Genomic DNA, 24,566 nt, shown 5'->3' on the forward strand with positions numbered 1-24,566 from the left:
TGTTTCTATAATTGAAGTAGGTTATAGTTACTGGACAGCTCACCAATTGTTTCTATTCCTCCAAATAGGGTAATGAATTTGAAAGAATTGGAAGAAATCTTAGTGATGAATTTGAAGAAGTTATGAGGCAGGTTTTTGCTATCACTAACAACGACCATTATACCCTGCAAAAGGACAAATGAACACTGATTTTTTAACCAAAGAACTGCAATAGATTAATGTGTGAGAGAGTCTTAACTGCACTTTTTGAAATATACATATAAATATACTTATATTTTCCTGTACCTTTTAATAATAAAATGGCAAGCTGATAAATAAACACAATAATGCTACTTGCTTACACTTTATTCATGGGACTGGGTGTTTGTTTGAGAGTATTTGCACATTGTGTATGTCTGTGAGGTGGAGAGTGCAGGTATTATTGAGTGTGAGCATGTGTGTATACACGTGTGTGCATAATTCTGCATATGGTGTGTGAGACATGTCTGTGTTAAGAAGGAAAGACTTGCATTTATATAGTGCCTTTAATGACCTCAGGCATCCCAAAGCACTTTCCAATCAATGCAGTACTTTTGAAAAGTAGTCACTGTTCTAAAATAGAAAACATGGTAGCCAATTTGTGCACAGCAAGCTCCCACAAACAGTGATATGTTGATGAGCAGATCCGTTTTTGTGATGTTGACTGAGGGATAAACATTGGCCAGAATGCTGGGGATAACTCCCCTGCTCTTTGAAATTGTGTCATGGGGTCTTTTGCATTCACTTGAGAAGGCAGCTGGAATTTAACGCCTCATCTGAAAGACAGCACCTCCAACACTGCAGCACTCCCTCAGTACTGCACTGGAGTGTCAGCCTAGATTTTTATGCTTAAATCTTTAGAGTGGCAGTGGCTGTCTGCCCAGTAACAATAGGTTTCCAAACAAGGCACTTAAAAGGGTAATTAGCTTCTATTTTTGGATGTTTTGGATCTTGTGAGCTGCGCACAGTTCACCGCTGTGTTGCCCGCATCCCCCCCCCACAACCCTCGACCACCAGCAGGTGAGAGAAAGCAGCCTCAGAGCGACAGGTTGGAACTTCAATACTTTTGAAGCTTTTGAAGAGCTCACTGGCTGCAAATGGCAAGGCTGCTGACTGCCCAAATCACAGCCTTGTCATTAAGTAAAGAAATCGTGGAGGTGAATGTCACCAATGACCATATGCTCCACAGACACTAATGGCTGCTGCAGTGCTTCCCTGCCACTCCATCAGTCCGGCACTCAGCAGTACTCCCATTGGTCTAACAGTGGAGATTGCGCCCTCCATTGGTGCAGGCCTTAGTGTCCTGCGCTCTCACTTTGGAAACTCACCCGCCGTCACTAATTGGACAGCGAACATGGAAAGGATGTCTTAATTGGCCACCTCCCAGAAGATTCCTCCTGTCGGAATTCCTCCCTTAGCGGAGGTGTCAATAACCAGGGGGCATAGATTTAAGATAAGGGGCAGGAGGTTTAGAGGGAATTTGAGGAAAAAAAATTTCACCCAGAGGGTGGCTGGAATCTGGAAGAGGTGAATGCCTGCAGGGGTGGTAAAGGCAGGAACCCTCACAACATTTGAGAAGTATTTAGATGAGCACTTGAAATGCCATAGCATACAAGGATACGGGCCAAGTGCTAGAAATGGGATTAGAATCGTGCTTGATGGCCGGCGATGGGCGAAAGGGCCTGTTTCTGTACTGTATAACTCTATGTGCAGGTCAAGACTCAGGAATGGTCCTGATGCCTGAAATTTTTGAAGAGGTTAAGATTTCACCTATTGTGAATGCACAATTAATTGTATACGAATGTGTTTTTCCATATTTGTGTCCACGTTGTTATGACCAGGTGAGAAAGGGGTCTAGGGTTCCCTCTCAGCCTTCACCTGGTCAGACCGTAACAAGGTTTAATTTTAAACACACCGTGTTTTTAGCTCCCCCTTGGTGAATCCTTGTTCACCATTTTATAATTTTAAGACAAAGAAACCAGCACAAACAGGTTTACTTAGGTTTAAAGAAGAAAAGTTGAAATTTATTAAACTTGAACTTAAACTCTAATTCGGTTGACGCCTACGGATGCACGACACGCCCACGTTTGCATGCATATGTGATACACACATGCAAATAGAGACAGAAAAGAGCAGTAGGAAAATAAAGTGGAAAAATTTGAGGCAATATCTGAAGAGTTTTTGTCACGGTTCTTCGAGCTCACTGTAGAGTTCTTGATTGTAAGTAGATCTTGCTTGTCGTTGGGGCCAGTATTCTTCTTAAACCTTGTTCACAGTAGGAGACTTTTCTCTCTTGGGGTTCATGTGTCTTCAGTGGATTCAGAGGCTTGTGAGAGATGGTAGCAGACAGAAGAGGTCTTCTCAGTCCAGGAGCAAAAAGTCTTTCTGAGTTCAAACTCTCTGGGGCCAGTTCAAAAGAAACCCCTGGAATTGCCAGTTAGTCATGTGACCAGCTGATCTAACCAGTCCTGGCCCTTGTGGATTATACCCTCCTTAGCAGGCCCTGGAATACACTTCCTCACCTTCGATGTCTGTTAGTATGTGCATGTTTTTTTCCAGCCACGGCTGATCTGTTTAACAAGTCATTTCCTCGCTCCAGCAACAGTTAAAAATCAATGTTCATGACAAAATTGATGTGCCTCATTCTTGGAAGGTGGGGGTCTTCATGACAACATATATACTTGACATGTGTATGTGTATATGTGTGTATGTCTGTATAAATGTATACTTAAGGATGTGCATGTTTGCATGTCTTCAGCCTATTCTGGTTTCCATAGGCATTAGCCACTCTTTGTTATTTCATTCAGTTAACCATTGTTGATATGTAAGTCTAGCCAGTGAGTGTTGGTGTGCTATTTGACCATAGAAACCATTAGTCAAATGTTTTCCATTACTCACCCTACATCCAAACACACACTTTTCTCCCCCAAAACTTGCAGCATTGAGGCTTTTTTTTTTTTAGCTCCTGAGCTCTTAGAGTCTACTACAGTAGATAGGACACTTTCCCACGAGACCACTGGGGAATCTTTCTTGTAAAAATGGGGGGAATTTTAACTTGAAGAAGAATATGCGTGGGGGATTTCATCTGGGAAAATGCGAGCATGTCGGAAAGCCGGCTCCAACCACTCAACTTCTGCATTTTACACCAATGCATTAATCTGCATGTGTGCAACCCCCTCAGGATAGGTGGCTTGTCAGTTGACATGTCAGTCGCACAGTTAAAGCAATATTGACATGGGTTTTGGACATTAACTTTTGGTCCACGGGTTTTATGGGCTTCTTTGAATTCACTAGTGAAAACAAGGTGAGAACACAGTAGCAATTGACGGGGCTGAAGCTTTGACAGGGAAATATACCAATAAGTACTGAAATCTCACAGCTGCTTCCTTGTGTAAGGCTATGTTCACAGCGCTTGTGCTGAGAGGTGACTTTGGAAGTCTCATCCACACTTTGGAGGTTTGAAAGTCTGATCTGCACTTTAGAGTTCTATCTGATCAGCATGGGTGCTGCTTATACAGTGTTAGATTGGACCTCAAATGAGGATCGAGATGCCTAGCAGCAGCACCAGCAGCAGCCTGCTGTTCACAGACCTGCAGCTCCACAGGAGAGAGGGGATCTGTAGAGAGGTGCAACTCTCAGGGGGCCATACCCAGCACAAAGAGTCTACAGTCAGAGGTTACGCTTCCTCGTCATGCCGGAAGCTAGTGTGTCAGGAGGCTCAGGATGTTGCGTCAGGTGGTGGCAGACATTTGCAGCCTATTGGAACAAGACCTGCTGTCAAGTGGACCCGGTGGCCGTGCATTACCGGCTCACAAATACATAAGACACATGACTGATGACTTGTTTGTCAGGAGCACAAATTATGTCAACTTTTCCTGTGATAATGCCAGTCAGAGTGCGCGGGTACTTGGGTTTGTGGTTCTGGCTGGCTTCCCCATGTGCAGCGCATCATCGACAACATTAATGTGGCAGTGAAGGCAACTCCAGATCACCCACGAGTATTCATCAATCGCAAGGGCTTCCACTCCATCAATATGCAGCTGGTGTGCAACCACAAAAGGATCTTTATGCAGGTGTGCGCAAGATTCCCGTGGAGCTACCATGCTGCTTTTTCCCTGCGGCAGACCATCCTCCCTGATCTCTTCAAACCTTGGAGTGGTGCGTAGGGATAACCACTAAAAATGTGGCTGATGACACTTCTCAGAAGCCCAAGGAATGAGGGCCAGGAGCAATACAATGAGTACCATTTAACCACCATATTTGATATTGAACAAGCCTTCAGCATGTTGAAGATGCAGGTACCTGGACAAATCTGGAGGCGCCCATCAGTACATACCAGAATAGTTGTGGTGTGCTGTGCTGCGCAACACGCCACCAGTGGTGCATATTGTTACCCGGAATGCACGGGATGCCCCCATGATTACAAGGTTCATTAGGTTCTACCAGTGCACCCAGCTAACAGCTACATGCAAAAGTCACTTTTGCCCCTCCACCACTACCCCTCCCAACCCCCCCCCCCCCGCACCCAATGACACTAACACAATGCAACCATGTAAACAACCAAGCATCCCTTTCACAACCTCCAATTTCCAGGTCATTTCATGTATTCCCAATCATATTCACAAAATAGAAACCATGCCATGCCAGCCAGAAAACAAAAATGGGCAAGACAGGAGAGTGGTGCAAAAGAATACTATTAATATGGTTCAAATAGCAGAAAGTTCACAATCTAACAATGCGTAACACAAACACATACATATGCTTGTGCAACTACAAAGCTTTACTTTTCCTTTTTCTAGCATTTCAACAGACGTAGAGGCAGACTGCACAGATCCCTGCTCTGTCTGTTGAGTTGCTCCTGGCTGATGTTCTCTGGATTTTGGAGCCTGCCAGGGCCCCGCCAAAGACTGCTCCACCTGCAAATGTTCAAGGGTAATCTTGGCCATCAGGGCATGAGACAACCTATGAGGTAGTGACTGGGGACAGAGAGCGGGGGGTGCGGACAACTAGTAAGAAGTAGAAGTGCTTTGAGTCGAGTCCCAACTTCCATGTCCCCTTTTGCCATCTTCCCTCTCATGGCCCAGCTGCACGTCCCTGCTAGTAATGTACTGGAGAAAACTTTGCTGCAGGCGAGATGGGGCGATGAAAGGCCGAGGCTTGGGTATCATTTATCCCATTTAAGGTGATGTTCACAGTGTGAAAGCCATTGATGAAGGCCTGCATGCACACCTTTGACTGTCATGTTTGATGCTTCATGCAGATGGCCATGGAAGAAAACATCATTACAAAGTCCTGTGATATCGTGCCATTCATGCTGAGACAGACTCCTCCAATCTCTCTACAATGGTGGACAGTGCTCTTGGAACACCTGCCAGTGCATTGCATTTTCTCTGCTGCTTTAAGAAGCATCCTCTTCGTGGAAAGCCCCTGAGGTAAAGCATCTTGTAAGACGTAACCTTCTACTCCTTGAGAGGCTACTGTTCAAGTGCAAGAATTACGAGAAATAATGAGACAACACTCAAAGCCCAGATTAAACATTAATTTCTTGATTAGGTTTGGTAGGAAGACCAGTTAACAACACAATACACCCGTGTTACGGCCAAGTGAGGAGGGAGTCACAGTCGCCCCTCTTGCCCTTCCTCTTATTTGATCGCAAAATTCAGAGGGGTTTGCTCTTTCAAAGTCAATGTGTCAGGACTGCTTTGACTGTCATGCTAATGAAGCAATTCTATGTAATTCAATTACTTAGAGCAAGCCATTGTTCTGGGGGCAGGACTTCTTGGACATCTGGCTCCAGTTGGGCCTTGGAATATGCAAAGGTGTTTCAAATGCAAATTGCAATGGCCAGCTTGGTTGCCAGTTTTTGTAAAAGCTAACTGTAGGAGAGAAGCCCTTCAACCCCTTCTCACTTGACTTTAACAGTCTTCTCAAGTCTACTCAAACAGGTGCATCTGTCTATACACTCACATCCCGATTTATCTGTCACTAACCCTCATCGTTATGAAATGTCATGCCTCTCCCTCTTAGTCACCCTCAACAAATACTCTTCATCCATTAGGTGAATACATCCCATTACTCTCACTGATACATCTCTTCTTTCCCCCTTTGCAGGAGAAGAGAACAGAGCACACCAGGGAGAGGCAGAGACTGGAGGTGACCCTTTAGCCATCTCTCAATGAACATCTGCAGAGCAGCAGGTGCTGGAAATCAGTGAAATCTTGGTGTTCCTGGCCATTAGAGAGGGCTGCCTGCCAGCTACCTAGCGACAGAATTAAATATCAGCCACACATGGCATACAGCATTCGATTGTGTTGACTTGATGCCATCAGCCACTGAAATAACATTATGTGCATAATGGTAGCTTCAAGCATTCTTACATTCACAGTACTCATTCATGTTGTTTGTCTCCACCAGGGCCTTCACGCATCCAGCAGGAGGCAATCCAGGGTCACCCACGACAACAACAACTTCTCAGAGGAGCTCACTCCCTCTGGGGGTGCGCTGTGGCAGGATATTTGCAGATTATGCACCAGCTCAGATACTCACACATTGGTATGATTGGTAAGGCAGATAGTTGGGTTTTCACATGGTAATTCACACAAAAGAAGTGAACAAGAGCAAACAGAGTCAGGGAAAGCAGTGAAGAGACCTCAGAGATGTCAGAGGGCTCAGAATTCTCCAAACTCTGCTCTGCTCGATGCAGATTGTAAGAGGTGGCGATATTGTTTTACAAAGTGATTATTGACAACGCAGCTGGCAGTTGATGTCATGAGACTGCGCCAATTTGCGCACATGCGCAGATAGTCTCCTCGTCTCTGCGCATGCTCTGCATTTCACATGGCCGGGACTGGATGGCGCATGCGCCGATGACGTCATCGCGTAACGCGGGCAGAGAGCGTGGGTGGGGAGAACAGGGGGACCGGGGGTGGGGGGGGGGAATGGGAGAGCTACCCCCTCCCCGGCTCGCTCGCTTCCCCTCCCCCTTCCCGGCTCACTCGGTCGTTTCCCCCTTCTCGGCCCGCTCGCTCCCTCTCCCCCTTCCCGGCCTGCTCGGTTGCTTCCCCCTCCCTGGCCCGCCCGCTCGCTTCCCCTCCCCCTTCCCGGCCCGCTCGCTCCCCACACCCTGCCCCCCGGCCCGCTCATGCTCTCCCCCCCTCCGCCCCCGGCTCGCTCATGCTCTCCCTCCGGACATTGTGTGCTGCCATGTGTTTAGGTTGCCTTCGTGTGATTATTTGGGCAGTGCCATTTTTAGTCCTGGCAGCTGCCTGAAGTCGCAGACTGCGACATTTTAGTGGCACAGGCCTCATTTGTGCATGTGCCACTGCAGCGCCACCTAGTGGTTGCATTGTCAGCAAATGCAGCCATTGTTTTAAGTGAAATTTGTGGTTGAGAGTTGCAAGGCTACCCAACCCAGGAGCATCAATAGTTTAAATTAAATACAGGAAGCTATGCTGTATACAGATGTACAGAAAACTTACCAATCCTGACCAGCATGCATTGTGAAGGCCACAAAGGGCTTTGTGCTAAAGTAAGATGTTAACAGCTGCAAACTGTTTTCATTAAGGGTAAACAGAGTCACTGGTGACAAAAACACTTTAAGGCTGGGGAATGCTTAGCAAAATGCAGAGAAGTTGTAAAAATGAAGTTGAAAACAATAAGCAGACGTAATTCAAAATTATGGTTTGCTTTGATGCTGAGTTAGAACTTTGTGGAAGACTTATGCACGCATAAAACATGGAGCCATTGTGTCTGAAAACATGAAGATAAGATACTGATCATGTTTTAAAAATGGTAAATATAGCTGGCTTAAGTAGTGCACAAAGTGTTTTGAAAAGCTGTGAGACAGTGACAAACTGGTGCTGATTGATGATGTCAGAATTTGCCTTCTTTTGAAACTAACTCCATAAAAAGCTATTTTTAAAATTACATTTGCTTTATCAGATAAAGTCACCAAGCAACAGTTCGTAAGAAGTGAGTAATTTAAGGTACTTGGATGTTTAATTGTCATGTGGTTTTGAAATTTGTGTGTGTGACCAGGAAAGGAAGCTGTTATTGTTTTTACTGATAACGTTCTTAAAGGCATCTGTAACATCCACAAGAGGTGGAGGTCTTACTGAAGGAAATGTAAACATATGTTCATCCTCAAGGTAGTTTCTAATATCGGAGTTTGAACAAAGAATTCGATGCCTCATTGGACAATTGTAGCTTAAGGAGGATTTTGATTTTTGTTTATTCTTTCATGGGATTTTTGTTCATTCTTTCATGGTATGCAGGCATCACAGGCAAAACCAGCATTTATTGCCCATCCCTAGTTGACCATGAGAAGGTGGTGGTGAGCTGCCTTCTTGAACTGCTGCAGCCCAAGTGGGGTAGGTACACCCACAGGGCTATTAGGAAGGGAGTTCCAGGATTTTGACCCAGCAACAGTGACGGAGCAAAAATATAGTTCCAAGTCAGGATGGGATGTGGCTTGGAGGGGAACTTGCAGGTGGTGGTGTTCCCATGCATCTGCAGCCCTTGTCCTTCTATGTGGTAGAGGTCGTGGGTTTGGAAGGTGCTGCTGAATGAGCATGGTGGGTTGCTGCAGTGCATCTTGTAGATGGTACACACTGCTGCCATTGTGTCAGTGGTGAAGGGAGTAAATGTTGAAAGTTGTGGATGGTATGCAAATCAAGCAGGCTGCTTTGTCCTGGATGGTGTCGAGCTTCTTGAGTGTTGTTGGAGCTGCCCCCATCCAGGCAAGTGGAGATTATTCCATCACACTCCTGATATGTAGATGGTGGACTGGCACTGGGGAGACAGGAGGTGAGTTACTCGCTGCAAAATTCCTAGCTTCTGACCTGCTCTTGTAGCCACAGTATTTATGTGGCTGATCTAGTTCAGTTTCTGGTCAATGGTAACCCCCAGGATGTTGATAGTGGGAGATTCAGCGATGGTAATGCCATTGAACTTTAAGGGGAGATGGTTAGATTCTCTCTTGTTTGAGATGGTCATTGCCTGGCACTTGTGTGGCACTTATGTTACTTGTCACTTACCAGGACAGTACAATCTTGTCAATGGAACATCCTGCCTACCTTTGAAAGAAAGGTGTAAAAATCATTGTAAATAAAGATTCAGTGCTTAAGCCAAACAACTTGGTCAGTTGCTATAGGGGGGAATTTTATGCTCTGCCCCCCCCACAGAAAGTTTGGAACTGTAGGGTTGGAACGTAGCATCATGCTCCTGCTGCTGACCTCCTCAGCAACCTTCAAACACACCTTTTTTGTCTCATCTCCATTTTCTTCCTCCCATCCTTGGGGAAGAGTATCTCCCTCCAGGCCCTTTTAGCCCCAAGCACATCCAAGGAGGCATTGCTGAAGTGGGCAGCATCCGTTGCCCAGCTCGACTCCATAGCAGGAAGCCTGTGCCCTCTATGACAACTCCAAACTCCTTTAAATTGCATGTTTTTGAGTGTCCCATTAAATACTGAAATTGAAATCGCATCATGTACATCATCATCATGCCCACTGACGCTAATTGGGTGGGAAACTCCGAAACAAAATGATCATGAGGTGACTGAACTAAAAAGCCACTGACAGACACGCTGCACTTACTTTCGGGGTTCCCGCACGCTATTGCACCACCACCCTGCCCTTGCCTCCCACTGCCCTCCAGCACCCAACCTCACTTCAAGCATTCATGCATTAAAATGCTGCCTGTTGAATCTTGACAGAGATAGGTTGTATATTTGAGTCCCTGGCCTTCAGCCAAATGAGCATACTGTCAACCAGGATATTGAAAACCATAAATAAAAGCAAAGTACTGAAGATGCTGGAAATCTGAAATAAAAACAAAAAGTGCTGGAAGTACTCTGCAGCTCAGGCAGCATCTGTGGAGAGAGAAGCAGAGTTAACGTTTTAGGTCTGTAGCCTTTGATCAGAACTGGCAACTAGAAATGTAATAGATTGTAAGCCTGTGAAGGGTGGGGGGGGGAGGGTGGGGGAGAGGGTGGAGGTGGGGAAGAGAACAAAAGGGAAGGTGTGTGATAGGGAAGAGGGCAGGAGCGATGTTATGGGACAAAGGCAAAGGGAGTGTTAATGGTTGTGGTGAAAGACAAAGCATTAGTCCAGAGAGTGTTCATGGCAGAATAATGAGCAGCTCTGTCCAAAAGACCTGAAACCTTAACTCTGCTTCTCTCTCCACAGGTACTGGCTAACCTGCTGAGTATTTCCAGCATTTTCTGTTTGTATTTATGACGATCTATGTTGACATTCTGAATATTGGCAGGTCTCAGTCTATTCGTTAATGATCCCATCAAACTTGTCATACAAAGTGCCATCAGTAATGCTCACCTGTAATATTAACGTGTCAAAGCAGAGTAAGAGTTACACTGTGCCACTGTAGAGAGTCCCTGCTTATTCAGCAGGGTAAGGATTACTCACTGCGTAACTGTAGAGAGTCCCTGTTTATTCAGTAGGGTAAGGATTACTACTGTGTAAGAGTCAGGCCCCTGTGGCAGATTTTCAACTTGCCACCAGGGTGTATAACTGGCACTGCTGATGAAAATGAAAATTGAGTGTTTTCTACAATGGGTGTTTTGTTTTTTTAATTCATTCTTGGGATGTGAGCATCGCTGGCAAGGATGCAGGAACATTTATTGCCCATCCCTAATTGCCCTTGAGAAGGTAATGGTGAGCTGTCTTTTTGAACCGCTGCAGTCTGTGTGGTCTAGGTATACCCACAGTGCTGTTAGGGAGGGAGTTCCAAGATCTTGACTCAGCAACAGTGAAGGAACAGCAATATAGCTCCAAGTCAGGATGGTGTGTAACTTGGAGAGGAACTTACAGGTGGTGGTGTTTCCCTGCATCCACTACTCTTGTTCTACTAGGTGGTAGAAGTCACGGGTTTGGAAGGGGCTGTCGAAGGAGCATTGATGAGTTGCTGCCATGCATCATGTATATGGTACACACTGCTATCACTGTGCACCGGTGGTGGAGAGAATGAAGGTTTAAGGTGGTGGATAGCATGCTGATCAAGCGGGCTGTTTTGTCTTGGATGGTGTTGAGCTTCTTGTGTGTTGTTGCAGCTGCACTCATCCAGGCAAGTGGAGAGTATTCCATCACACTCCTGATGTCGCTGTCTGACCCACAATGCCAGTTATATGCTGGGGCAGCAAATTGAAAATTTTCCTCCTATTTATTCTGGGAGGGTAAGGGTTACTCAATATCTAACTGCAGAGTTCCATTTCATCTTGTAGGGTAAAACTTATTCACTTTGATATGTCACTTAAGATAAAACTGACAATTAGTTCAGGAAAATTTCCAAAACTCTGTGCACGCCCAGCCATGTGCTGGGTTCCAGAGGGGGTCTGTTATCATTCATTTGATATTTTTATATTTTGGGCTGTTATTATTTTTCACAATCTAACAGTTTGAGTGGGGACTTCCAGCTGTTAGCTGCACTCTGGCCCATTGTTCCAATTTGATGCCCCACAATTGACAGGGAGAGACTTCCTTCCTCAACACAGGAACCTAAATCTCGATGTGCTTTTCACTTGATCAACATTAGCTGATAAAATAGTGGGAACACCGGGGAATACATGGACTGAGCTTCTGCAGCAACATTCTGTGTTTCTTTCCACTAAAGTTCCATGATCGTGGATCAGTGAGGACCTATCCCAGATTACCTTAATCTACCTACAGTTCAATGCTACAGTAAATTTCTACAAGAATTAGACAGAGTGAAAAATGAGCTGCTCATTTGATTTGGTCTCACCCTTTTTGAGCTACCACCCAAGACCATTTTATACCCTTGGAATTCATGCCTGCTTTTATGTCAATCTTGTGTGTAATGTAATTTCAAAAGGGATCAACCAATTGCAAGACATGATTATTTTTGGGTGACCATGAGTTTGGGCTCATGACCCATGCACAGGATCCCTGAACCCAGTACAGCCAAGTATCTGACAGAATACAATCCTTTGTTTGGGCTGTAGCATCTAGTGATGCAGGATCTTTAATCACTCTGTTACTGTCTTGCAACCTGAAGCTGTCAAAGTGAGCTAAATAACCTGGATATTCAGAGGGGTGTCCACCTGGAGCTCAATGTCGAGCTGACCAGTGTCCTGACTGAGTTCAGGAGAAACTCCAGCAATGGATCCTTCACATTGGCGAGAGTCATCGCAATGTGAGAAAATGGTACTTCTCGGGAAACCCTGCTGCCAATAACCACGGGTTATGATGTTTTTACCAGCAATTCTATTTTCACAATCCCGCATTGGACTGTCCAATTTCCTGTATAAAATCAGTGAATTTGGAGTTACAGTGAACAGAGAATTCTAATCATATCACGGTTAGTGAGTGACAGTAGAATGACCCAGAGTGAATGGATCTAATGTATAATCTCTCTTTTCATTCCTTGTAACTGCAATCAAACAATGCACTACAATTACAGAAACTCATGCAAAAAAATGACATAAAAACATGAAATCATGAGACAGTAGGGATACGAAAATGATTTCTGCTCCATTGCACACATTTTGAAGACTAACACATGAAACACTGATGTATCTCACTGACTGTTTGCTCACTATGATTATGAATTCCCTGTAGTGATTAATCAGGCAAAAGAAGGGGTCATAGCACATGTCAATATGTATTTCTTGGTCAGGGATCATGAGGTGACTTGCCCTATTGCCGCGGAGAATTCAGTGCCATCCCCAGGAATAACGAACTGCCTCCAGGAATGACACGAACGATCTTCCAGAATGCCTTGAACTGTCTTCAGCAGCAGCCTGAACTAACACCTGAACTATCTTCAAGGATGATTAAACTATCTCCAAGAGTAGCTTGGATTGACTTCAGAAGTGATCTAAGCTATCATCAGAAATTACCTGAACTATCTCCAGGTGTTTCCAAAGATGTGTTGATCAGGCTAACAACATTGACCTTGACCCTATTGGCCAGTCCATGGAGTCCTCAGCTTTCCACAGTAGTGTTCTTCAGCTGCTCATAGTGGGCATGCAGATTGAATTGTATTGCAAACCTCTGCAGTCCGTCTCCAATGTCTGTGAGCCGTATCCAATGAACTCCTTGGAGAGTTGACCAATGTCAGATAAACCCTATATCAGAGCCATATACGATACTGGTGAATCCATGAGCTTGATTTTCATTCTGGGGTTGGGAACCTGATGCCTGGATAATTTCTGGGTCCTGAACACACACTCTATCCGCGCTGCTCACACGACACTATCTTCATATGCAGATGCCCTAATTGGGCCGGAGGTGAGCTCAGCGCCCAATTAGTGGCGCGGGCTCTGCCAGGAGGTGGGAGTTGCCACCTTATCATGATCCTCAAAGGCAGACGCAGCCATGACAGGGCTTGCCACTGCCTTGCAGAGTAGAGGGGGCAGAACTTCGGAAGGCCAGCAGCCTTATGGCACAGAGAAGTGGCCAAACAGCTAACTAAAAGGTACTGAGACAAAATCACTTAGTGCCAAAACCTTTTCATCATGGAAAACATTGCTTGACGGCTGCCCGCATTGCACCTGACAACGTGCACCAAACTGTTCGGGTTTGGCAACCAGTGATTCAAAAATCACTTTTTGGCCTCCCCCAGCCCAGTAACAAGCTCCCCAAGGAGGCTAATGACCAGTTAATTGGAAGCGAGCAGGTTGAAGGCTCCCACCACCACCCACCTCCGCCCTCGCTTTGAAAATAGCAGTGCATCCCAGAGGTGCCAGGACATTGACTCGCCACCCAGGAGTGCTATTTTCAAGCACGCTTGCTCCCATTCTTGTCCCCACAAATGACTGAAACTCCCAGTCCATGTGTCTCTGACAATTGACTTCCTACCGTTATGGGTCAGTACTGCCTCTATGCTTGGGATACAATGAAATCATAAACAGTCTTTTTCCAACAAAAAATGGATCTCAGCAACTTGCCTTTCTCCTCTAGTATTGCTCCACACTCTGTGCTTGGTCAGTGGTTGTGGGGGTTGAGTTTGTCTCCAATCTGATATTTGCACTCGCAGTACTGCTGCTTATGGTCACTGGTGTTCTTTATGTTTGAATTCAGATGGATCCCAGTGTACCTGCCTGGAGAGGAAAAGTGCTCATCATTTCCACACCAGTGTAGAAAGTGATTCATGACAACAGATTTAATAGATTAAGCAATCGTAATGTGATGGAGCCAGGTCCGTCTAGTTTCAAATCCTAAAATATTGGTAGTAAATGTCTTTTCTGGAAAGGTAAATGATATTAGTGAATTGGTTGTTGTTACAGTGAACTCCATAACACCACCACCTGAAAAGGCCTGTTTGTTTGATCTGGTAATCTATCAGATAAGCTATAAAGGGCCTGGTAAATATTTTGTCTTTTTTTCTTGCTTATTCATTCTCGACATGTAGTCTTCATAAGCAAGACCTGCATTTATTGTTCGTTCCAAGTTGCCCTGAGCTAGTGGTTTGATACAAATAAATGACTTGCTAGGCCACTTCAGAGGGAAGTTAAAGGTCAACCACATTGATGTGGAACTGGAGTCACATATAGGTCAGAGCAGATAAGGACATTAGAGTCATTACAGCACAAGGAGGCCATTTTGCCCATCGAGTCCATGCCAGCACTTTGTAGAACAAACCAGTCAGTCCCTAAAGCCCTGCAAGTTTATTTCCCTCAAGTGCCTCAATTTCCTTTGGAAATCATTCATCGTCTCTACTTCCTCCACCTAGGCCAGGTGGGATTTTACAACAATCTGACAGCTTCATGGTCACTTCTACTGATGCCAGCATTTTAATTCCAGTTTTTTAAAAACTGAATTCAGATTCTCAAACTACTGCTTTTGGTAGCATTTGAACTTGCACTCCCCTGGATTATTAGTCAAGGCCTCCAGATTACAACAAACATATGAATAATGAGGCTCAGGTAAAGACTCTCTGGTCCATCCAGCCTGTCCCACACAATCATGAGAATATGTATCACATGATACACACTCGTGACCCCACCCAAAGACATATGATCTCCTGAGAAAGACAAAAATAAGATAAAAACCCAAGTCAATATGGCAAAAGAAAATCTGGGAAATTCCTCTCCGACCCATCTAGGCGATCAAACTATTACAGGAGGATCACTGTGGCCTTGAACTCCCTGCAGTACTTACCTTTTGTAAGAGTTGTTTTTCATTCCAGCCAGAAGCAGGTCCATGGGATGAGCAATAAATGCTGGGCATGCCAGCAACACTCCCATTCCAAGAATAAATTTTAAAAAATTTTGCTTGAAAGGAGTCGGCAAAGCGATGCCAAATGCACAAGCCTGTTCCAGAGGTTCACAATTCTCTGGGAAAAGAACCATCCTGACATTTAACCAAGATCTAGCCTTATACAACTTAAAATTCTGACCCCTGGTCCTCCCTAACCTAGTTAATTGAAACAAACTGTCAATTGGAACACAATTTATTTTCTTCTTTGTCTCAAAAACCTCAATAAGATAACCCTGAACGTTTGCTTCTCTACAGTGTGGAATCCCAATTCTTGATAACTAAGATGCTTTAGACTGTTAATTAATCTAATTACCCGCCTCAGCACCCTTTCCAGAACCTCAATATTATACAACTTGGGCTGAATTTGATAGGGCCCTCGACATCGGGAACGGTGGCGGGGGACGGGCATGAAGATTGCCCCGGATGAGGCCCGCCACCAACCTCAACACCATCAGGGCTCGGCCCAATCTCAACGAAGGCAGAGAGGCCTCACAGTGGTACCCTCACCCTGCACACCCCCCACCCACCCCCTCCCTGCCACACCACCCACCCCACTTGGCGACAGGACCATGATTTACATATTTAAATAAATTAACTTACCTGAATTAATGAAGTTCCTATCGCCTCCTGATTTGCCGCCGCGATCTTCAACCTGGTGGCCGACACTGCCGTGCCTTCACATCCCCATTTGGGGAAACGAGGAGCGACACCCGTGGGGAGGGGGGAGGAGGTACTTTACTCACTGCGGGAGCTGGGGTAGCGGGGTCAAACTTACCTGATTGGTCGAAGGGGTGATGGAAAGGGGTAAAGGACAAAGGTTCTAAACTTTGTGGTGGTGAGAAGGTCATATGTTCAAGGTAGGTATTCTGGGGGCGGAAAGGGCAGGAATGACGTGTAATGCCTTTGGGGGGGGTGGGTGGGAGAGGGGCTGGAAAGATTTTTCTAATTCTTTATAATAATTTTTAATGCACTTTACCTTTAAAAATGTCAATTATCATTTAGGACTCTAAGCCCTTTAAAAATGGCACCGGTGCCTGCACATTGGGGCTGGACACCATTGGCGGTGACGGATGGGCCACCCCCTCCATGTGATTGGGGAGGGCGGCCCGCCCCGACTATTTAAATGAGCTGCCATGCTTGGAATCATGGTGACTGTTTGGCGTGCATCCTGGGTGTGCGGGCCGCCATTTTCCTTGCCCATTGTCGATATCAGCAGCGGGCAAATAGAATCCAGTCCCATGTGTGCAGACCAAGGCTGGACACAGTACTCTAAGTGAGGCTTGGCCAACTTTTTGTACAACAACACAGTACGCCTTGTCTTATAATAAATAGTCCCATGAATGCACCCCAACACTCTATTCGCTCTAGCTATCACATCATGGCATTGCTCATGTACCTTTAGAGATGCATGTCCTAAAATGAATGGATCAGTTTCTTTCTCCATCTTATAAAGTAGAAAATAATCCAAAACCTATCAACAGCACCATGCAACATCCAAGGTAATTGTAGCAGCTCAGTGGGAAATGCATGACTATGAAGTAGGTACCATGGGATAAATGAAGTAACAGGACTGCAGTGTAGGGAAACCAAGGAGGAGCAGCTCAGTAGGATGTCCATCAAGATTTCTGCTCCAAAACAGTCAAGGTTTTTCATTCTTCCTTCCAATGAAATCTGTCTAAAGACAAAATAGGGCATGAAAACAGACGGCCGCCCTAACCAGTGAGATATGCCAATATTTGGCTCCCATGAAAATACAGATAGAATTGACTATGTGACTCACAGAACATTTGGTAAAAATACAGGCACCCATGCAATATAAATAGAAGTTGACTTATTCAGTCACTGCAATTTTTTATTTATTGGTTCTTGGGACGTGGGTGTCGCTTGCCAGACCAGCATTTATTCTCCATCCCTAATTGCCCTTGAGAATATGGTGGTGAGCTGCCTTCTTGCACTGCTGCAGTCCTTGGGGTGTGGGGAAAAGCAATGGTACTGTTAGGAAGAGAGTTCCAGGATTTTGACCCAGCGACAGTGAAGGAACGGCGATATAGTTCCAAGTCAGGATGGTATGTGACTTGGAGGGAAAATTGCAGGTGGTGGTGTTCCCATGCATCTGCTGCCCTTGTCCTTCTAGGTGGTAGAGGTCTTGGGTTTGGAAGGTGCTGTCGAAGGAGCCTTGGTGAGTTACTGCACTACATCTTGTAGATGGTACACACTGCAGCCACTGTGTATCGGTGGCGAAGGGAGTGAATGTTGAAGGTGGTGGATGGGGTTCCAATGAAACGGGCTACTTTGTCCTGGATGTTGTAGAGCTTCTTGAGTGTTGTTGGAGCGGCACCATCCAGGCAAGTGGAGAGTATTCCATCACATTCCTGACTTGTGCCTTGTATATTTTTATAGATGCGCCTTGGGGAAGTGGTGGCACAGTGGTATTGTGACTGGACTGATAGCTCAGAGAACTACAGTATTTTCCCAGGGACCTGAGTTTGACTCCCACCATGATTGAAAATAGAACTTGATTCAATTAAAATTAATTTAAAAATCTGGAATTAAAAAGCTAGACTAATGATTGCATGAAACCATTGTGGATTGTCACAAAAAACCCATCTGGTTCACTAATGTCCTTTAGGGAAAGAAATCTGCTTTCCTTAGCTGGTCTGGCCTACACGTGACTCCGGACCCACAGCAATGTGGTTGGCTCTTAAAATGGCCCAGCAAACCACTCAGTTGTACGTAACTGCTAAAAAGTTGATAAGGAACAAAACCGGAAGGACCACCCAGCATCAACCTCAGCACCAGAAACGACAACAGCAACCCCAGCCCTGTCAACCCTGCAAAGTCCTGCTTACTAACATCTGGTGGCTTGTGCTATGGTTGGGAAAGCTGTCCCACAGACTAGTCAAGCAACAGCCTGGCAAAGTCATACTCACGGAATCACGGAATGTCCCAGACACTGCAATCACTATCCCTGGGTATGTCCTGTCCCACCAGCAAGATAGACCCAGCAGAGTTGGCAGCACAGTGTTATCCAGTCATAGAGAGATACAGCACTGAAACAGGCCCTTCAGCCCACCGGGTCTGTGCTGACCAACAACCACCCATTTATACTAATCCTACATTAACCCTATATTCCATACCACATCCCCACCTTCCCTCAATTCTCCTACCACCTACCTACACTAGGGGCAATTTACAATGGCCAATTTACCTAGCAACCTGCAAGTCTTTGGCTGTAGGAGGAACCGGAGCACCCGGCGGAAACCAACACAGTCACAGGGAGAACTTGCAAACTCCGCACAGGCAGTACCCAAAACCAAACCTGGGTCACTGGAGCTGTGAGACTGCAGTGCTAACCACTGCACCACTGTGCCGCCAGGAGGGTGTTGCCCTGGGAGTCCTCAACATTGACTCCGGACCCCATGAAGTCTCATGGCATCTGGTCAAACATGACCAAGGAAGCCTCCTGCTGATTACCACCTACCGCCCTCCCTCAGCTGATGAATCAGTACTCCTCTATGTTAAACACCAATTGGAGGAAGCACTGAAGGTGGCAAGGGGCAGAATGTACTCTGGGTGGGGGACGTCAATGTCCATCACCAAGAGTGGCTCTGTAGCACCTCTACTGACTGAGCTGGCTGAGTCCGAAAGGACATAGCTGCTAGACTGGGTATGCGGCAGGTGTTGAGGGAACCAACAAGAGGGAAAAATATACTTGACCTCGTCCTCACCAATCTGCCTGCCGCAGATGCATCTGTTCATGACAGTATTAGTAGAAGTGTCCACCGCACAGTCCTTGACTCATCTTCACATTGAGGATACCCTCATCGTGTTGTGTGGCACTACGACCGTACGAAATGGGAAAGACTTTGAACAGATCTAACAATGAAAAACTGGGCATCCATGAGATGCTGTGGATAATCAACAGCAGCAGTATTGTACTCAACCACAATCTGTAACCTCAGGGCCCGGCATATCCTCCACTCTACCATTACCATCAAACCGGGGATCAACCCTGGTTCAATGAAGAGTGCAGGTGGACATGCCAGAAGCAGCACCAGGCATACCTCAAAATGAGGTGTCAACCTTGTGAAGCTACAACACAGGACTATCTGTGTGCCAAACTGCATAAGCAACATGCAATAGACAGAGCAAAGTGATCCCATAACCAACGGATCAGATCTAAGCTCTGCAGGCCTGCCACATCCAGTCCAGAATGTTGGTGGACAATTAAACAACTGACAGGAGGTGGTGGCTCCACAAATATCCCTATCCTCAATGATGAGGGAACCCAGCACATCAGTGCAAAAGATGCAAAATGCTTCAACAATTTTCAACAATCTTCAGCCAGAAGTGCCGAGTTGATGATCCATCTCGGCCTCCTCTTGAAGTCCCCAGCATCACAGATGCCAGTCTTCAGCAAATTCGATTCACTTCGCGTGATATCAAGAAACGCCAGAACGTACTGGATACTGCAAAGGCTATGGGCCCTGACAATAGTCCGGCAATAGTACTGAAGACCTGTGCTCCAGAACTTGACGCGCCCCTAGACAAGTTGTTCCAGTACCGCTATGACACTGGCATCTACCCAGAAATGTGGAAAATTGCCCAGGTATGTCTCGCACACAAAAAGCAGGACAAATCCAAGCCGACCAATTACTGCCCCATCAGTCTACTCTCGATCATCAGTAAAGTGATGGATGTTGTCATTGACAGTGGTATCAAGTGGCATTTGCTCAGCAATAACCTGCTCAGTGATGCCCAGTTTGGGTTCCAAGAGGGCCACCCAGCTCCTAACCTCATCACAGCCTTGGTTCAAATATGGACAAAAGAGCTGAGCTCAAGAGGTGAGGTGAGAGTGACTGCCCTTGACATCAAGGCAGCATTTGACTGAATATGGAATCAAGGAGTCCTAGCAGAACTGGAGTCAATGGGAAACAGGGGGAAAATTCTCCACTGGTGGGAATTGTACCTAGTACAAAGGAAGATGGTTGTGGCTCTTGGAGTTCAATCATCTGATCTCCAGGACATCACTGCAGGAGTTCCTCACGGTAGCGTCTTAGGCCCAACCATCTTCAGCTGCTTCATCAATGACCTTCCTTCAGTCATAAGGTCAGAAGTGGGGATGTTCGCTGATGATTGCACAATGTTCAGCACCATTCGCGACTCCTCAGACGCTGAAGCAGTCTGTGTAGAATTGCAGCAAGACCTGGACAATATCCAGGCTTGGGCTGATAAGTGGCAAGTAACATTCGTGCCACACAAGTGCCAGGCAATGACCATCTCAAACAAGAGAGAATCTAACAATCTCCCCTTGACATTCAACAGCATTACCATCATTGAATTCCACCACTATCAACATCCTGCAGGTTACCACTGACCAGAAACTGAACTGGATTAGCCATATAAATACCGTGGCTACAAGAGCAGGTCAGAAGCTAGGAATCCTGCACCTCCTGACTCCCCAAAGCCTGTCCACCATCTACAAGGCACAAGTCAGGAGTGTGATGGAATACTCTCCACTTGCCTGGATGGGTGCAGCTCCAAAAGCACTCAAGAAGCTCGACACCATCCACGACAAAGCAGCCCGCTTGATTGGCACCCCGTCCACAAACATTCACTCCCTCCACCACCGATGCACAGTGGTAGCCGTGTGTACCATCTACAAGATGCACTGCAGCAACGCACCAAAGCTACTCAGGCAGCACCTTCCAAACCCATGACCTTTACCACATAGAAGGACAAGGGCAGCAGATGCATGGGAACACCACCACCTGCAAGTTCCCCTCCAAGCCAAACACCATCCTGACTTGGAACTATATCGCCGTTCCTTCACTGTCGCTGGGTCAAAATCCTGGAAATCCCTTCCTACCCCACATGGACTGCAGCAGTTCAAGAAGGCAGCACACCACCACCTTCTCATGGGCAATTAGGGATAGGCAATAAATGCTGGCCTGGCCAGTGCCCCCCACATCCCATGAAACTAGTAAAAAAAAAGATGGTGGTCAGGCATTGGGGAGTCAGGAGGTAAGCAGAATTCCCAGCCTCTGACCTTGTCTTGTAGCCATAGTATTTGTCTGGCTGGTCCAGTTGAGTTTCTGGTCAATGGTAACCCCCAGGATGTTGATAGTGGGGGATGACATAATGACGTTGCCCTGACAATCAGCTATCCATTTAAACAGTGATGCTCAGGACATGATGTTAAGACTACCTCTGGATCACTTCCCACTCATCTGCGGCTCTGGCCTTAATCAAATCAGATTAAACTTTATGCAGAAGATTGGCTTAATGCCTAGTAAGGTTTCATTTAGGCAAAAGGCAAAATAATTCATTTATGGGATTAATTATGTTCACATCTCAATCAGAATCCTGTGAGTTCAGCCCAGCCCAACCCAACACTGGAAGAATATTTGATTTTCTATCATGAGAGACACGTATCAAGCCAATAGACTGTGAGGTTGGATTGGTCCATTCTGCACCTATCATTATTGACAGGTTACAATAGATTTTTATAAAATTCCAGCTGCACTCATTTGTAGATGCATTTATAAAAAAGATTTACAATCCTCCTGCATTCATTATAGAAGCTTCAGGGGACTACTCCATTGTGATAAAGGTATGCTAACTTAATTCTAATAATAGTAGATTAATTTAATGCATTATTACTCCATTATTGTAAAATACAGTATTTATTGTACAATTAATCCATTTGAAAAAAGGCATGTTAATTTAATGTACTGTCAACTACGTTGTGATAAAAGTGCGATAGTCTAATGTATATTAATCCATTGTAATAAAGGTCTGTTTATGAAATGCACTATTATGAACAGCAGAGCTGAGGAGCTCATCTTTTTATTCAGGGGCTTTCTCTGCTGGTATAGGAGAAAACAGCCTTGTGCGGAAAGTTTTCTGCGGAGCTCAGTGACCGACACAGTTGAGCCACAATCAGCCCAGCAGGTTCCACATCAATGTATTGACTGTCCCTTCATATCTGAAAGAGCTGCACAAATGCCCAACTGAAGGACAGGTAAATAGAATGGCACTTGCAGACACTTTCCGAGTTACCTCCTCAATGCTTGCTAATTAAAAAAAGTTCAAAAATGATCAACTGAAGAGCGTATATCATAAATGTACCAGATTCGAAGTAATACAAAAGATGAAATTTCTTCCATGAGGGGCACTGACAGGTGAGATTCCATCCATAAGGGGCCTGAATGGGTAAGATTCATGTATAAGGGGCTCTAAAAGGTGAGACTCTCTCCACACAGGGTTCCAGTGGATCAGACTCAACCTACAAGGGGTCCCAATGTGTAAGGCTCTCTCTGAGGAGATTCCAAATGGATAAGACTCTTTCCATAAGAGGTCCTGATGGCAAAGAGTTTCAATTGGTGTGGTTCCCTCTTTAGGGCTCCTCCAATTGCTCAGTGAATTTCCCCAGCTAGTAGCTGAGCAACACAGGTCAGGAAAGTCCCAGGTTTGAACCTTGTGCTACAGCAGCGTGGAGAATTAGGAATATCATATTCCTCTATTCAGGTCATTATATTATGTTGAGGTGAAGAAACCACCAATTCAATGAAATCACTTTGATGGTGAATAATGGTTCTTAACCACACTCTGCTGACTCCATGCCGAACTGAGATGGAGAGATCAAAAAAAAATGCAAAGTATTCTTCAGAGCCAGCCAGATTTGTGGTGATCGTGAAATTGCCCACTTCTTTCACAGCTCATGCCATGGACCTACCTCAACCATGGACTTATGCTCCCCAAGATCTCTCCATTCTAGAAACATAGAAAAATAGGAGCAGGGATAGGCCATTTGGCCCTTCAAGCCTGCACCGCCATTCCATATGATCATGGCTGACCATCCAAACTCAGTACCCTGTTCCCGCTTTCTCCCCGTGTCCCTTGATCCCTTTAGCCCTAAGAACTAAATCTAACTCTTTCTTGAATATATTTAATGATTTGGCCTCAACTGCTTTCTGTGGAAGTTCTTACAATTTATAATTTATCCCAAATAGACTCCCCTTTTCTAAAAGTCTTTTGCACTCACAAAATAGATTGTAAACATTACACTGCTGTTAAAGACAGGGGAGAGGGGTAAATGTTGTAACTACAGGCCAGTCAGTCTAATGTCAGTGGTGGATAAAACTACAAGGGACCATTGTCAAGGACAAAATCAATTTTCACTTGGAGAAGGAAGGGTTAATAAGGGATAGCCAGCATGGATTTGGTAAAGGCAAATCGTGTCTGACTAATCTGATTGAGTTCTTTAATGAAGTCACAGTAAGGGTTGATGAAAGTAGAGCAGTAGATGTTGTAAATATGAACTTTCAAAAGGCATTTGATAAAGAACCATATAACCAACTTGTTTGGGAAATAAAAACACATAGGATTAAAGGGATGGTGGTAACTTGAGTCAATTAGGATAGGAGGTAGAGAGTAGTGGTGAACAGATGCTTTCTGACTGGAGAAAAGTATGCAGTGGGGATCCCAGTATTAGGACTGTTGTATTTCCTATAAATGACCTGGACCTGGGTTTAAGGAGTATAATTTTTATATTTGCGAATGATACAAAAACTTGGAAGCATAGTAAATAGTGAGGAAGATCATAGCAGACATTAGGAGGACTTAGACAGGATGGTGAAATGGGCAGACAGATGGCAAATGCAATATAATGCAGCTAAGTGTGAAGTAATGCACTTTGGGGAACAAAAAGCAGATGCATTATTATCTAAATAGTACTATTGTGAGGGGAGGGCAATATTCACAAATCTTTGAAGGTGGCTGGGCAAGTTGATAAAGCAATTAAGCATATGGAATACTTGGCTTTGTAAATACGGGATTTGGATACAAAAACAAGGATGTCATGCTTACCCTTTCCAAAGCACTGGTTAGGCTTCAGCTGGAATATTGTGGAGGCGATGGTGTAATGGTATTGTTACTGGATTAGTAATCAAGCTAATGTTCTGAGGATATGGGTTGAAATCCCACTGTGGTAGGTGGTGAAATTTGAACTCAATTAATAAATCTGGAATTAAAAGTTAGGTGACCATAAAACCATTGTTGATTGTTGTTAAAAACCCATCCGGTTTCCTAATGCCCTTTGGGGAAGGAAATCTGCCATCCTTACCTGGTCAGGCCTACATGTGACTCCAGACTCAGAGCAATGTGGTTGACTGTTAAATGGCCTTGCAAGCCATTCACCTGTATCAAACAGCTATGAAGCCTAAGAAAAGGAATGAAACTGGATGGACCCACCTGGCATTGATCTAGGCACTGGAAGTGACAATGGGAAACCCAGCCCTGTCAATGCTGCAA

At 45.3% G+C, this 24,566-nt stretch overlaps 1 protein-coding gene across 3 annotated transcripts in view; it reads left to right on the forward strand.

Moving 5' to 3' along the window:
• LOC137374835 (nuclear body protein SP140-like protein) overlaps window positions 1-315 on the forward strand; it is a 101,523-nt gene extending 101,208 nt beyond the window's left edge. For all 3 annotated transcript variants that reach the window (XM_068041380.1, XM_068041379.1, XM_068041381.1), the window contains exon 17: window positions 69-315. In XM_068041380.1, coding sequence (XP_067897481.1) covers window positions 69-182 — 114 coding nt within the window. In that variant the 3' untranslated portion in view covers window positions 183-315. The remainder of the gene's footprint in view (window positions 1-68) is intronic.
• Window positions 316-24,566: the final 24,251 nt, after the last annotated feature.

Source organism: Heterodontus francisci, chromosome 11 (assembly GCF_036365525.1).
Source record: "Heterodontus francisci isolate sHetFra1 chromosome 11, sHetFra1.hap1, whole genome shotgun sequence".
NCBI classification, from domain to species: domain Eukaryota; kingdom Metazoa; phylum Chordata; class Chondrichthyes; order Heterodontiformes; family Heterodontidae; genus Heterodontus; species Heterodontus francisci.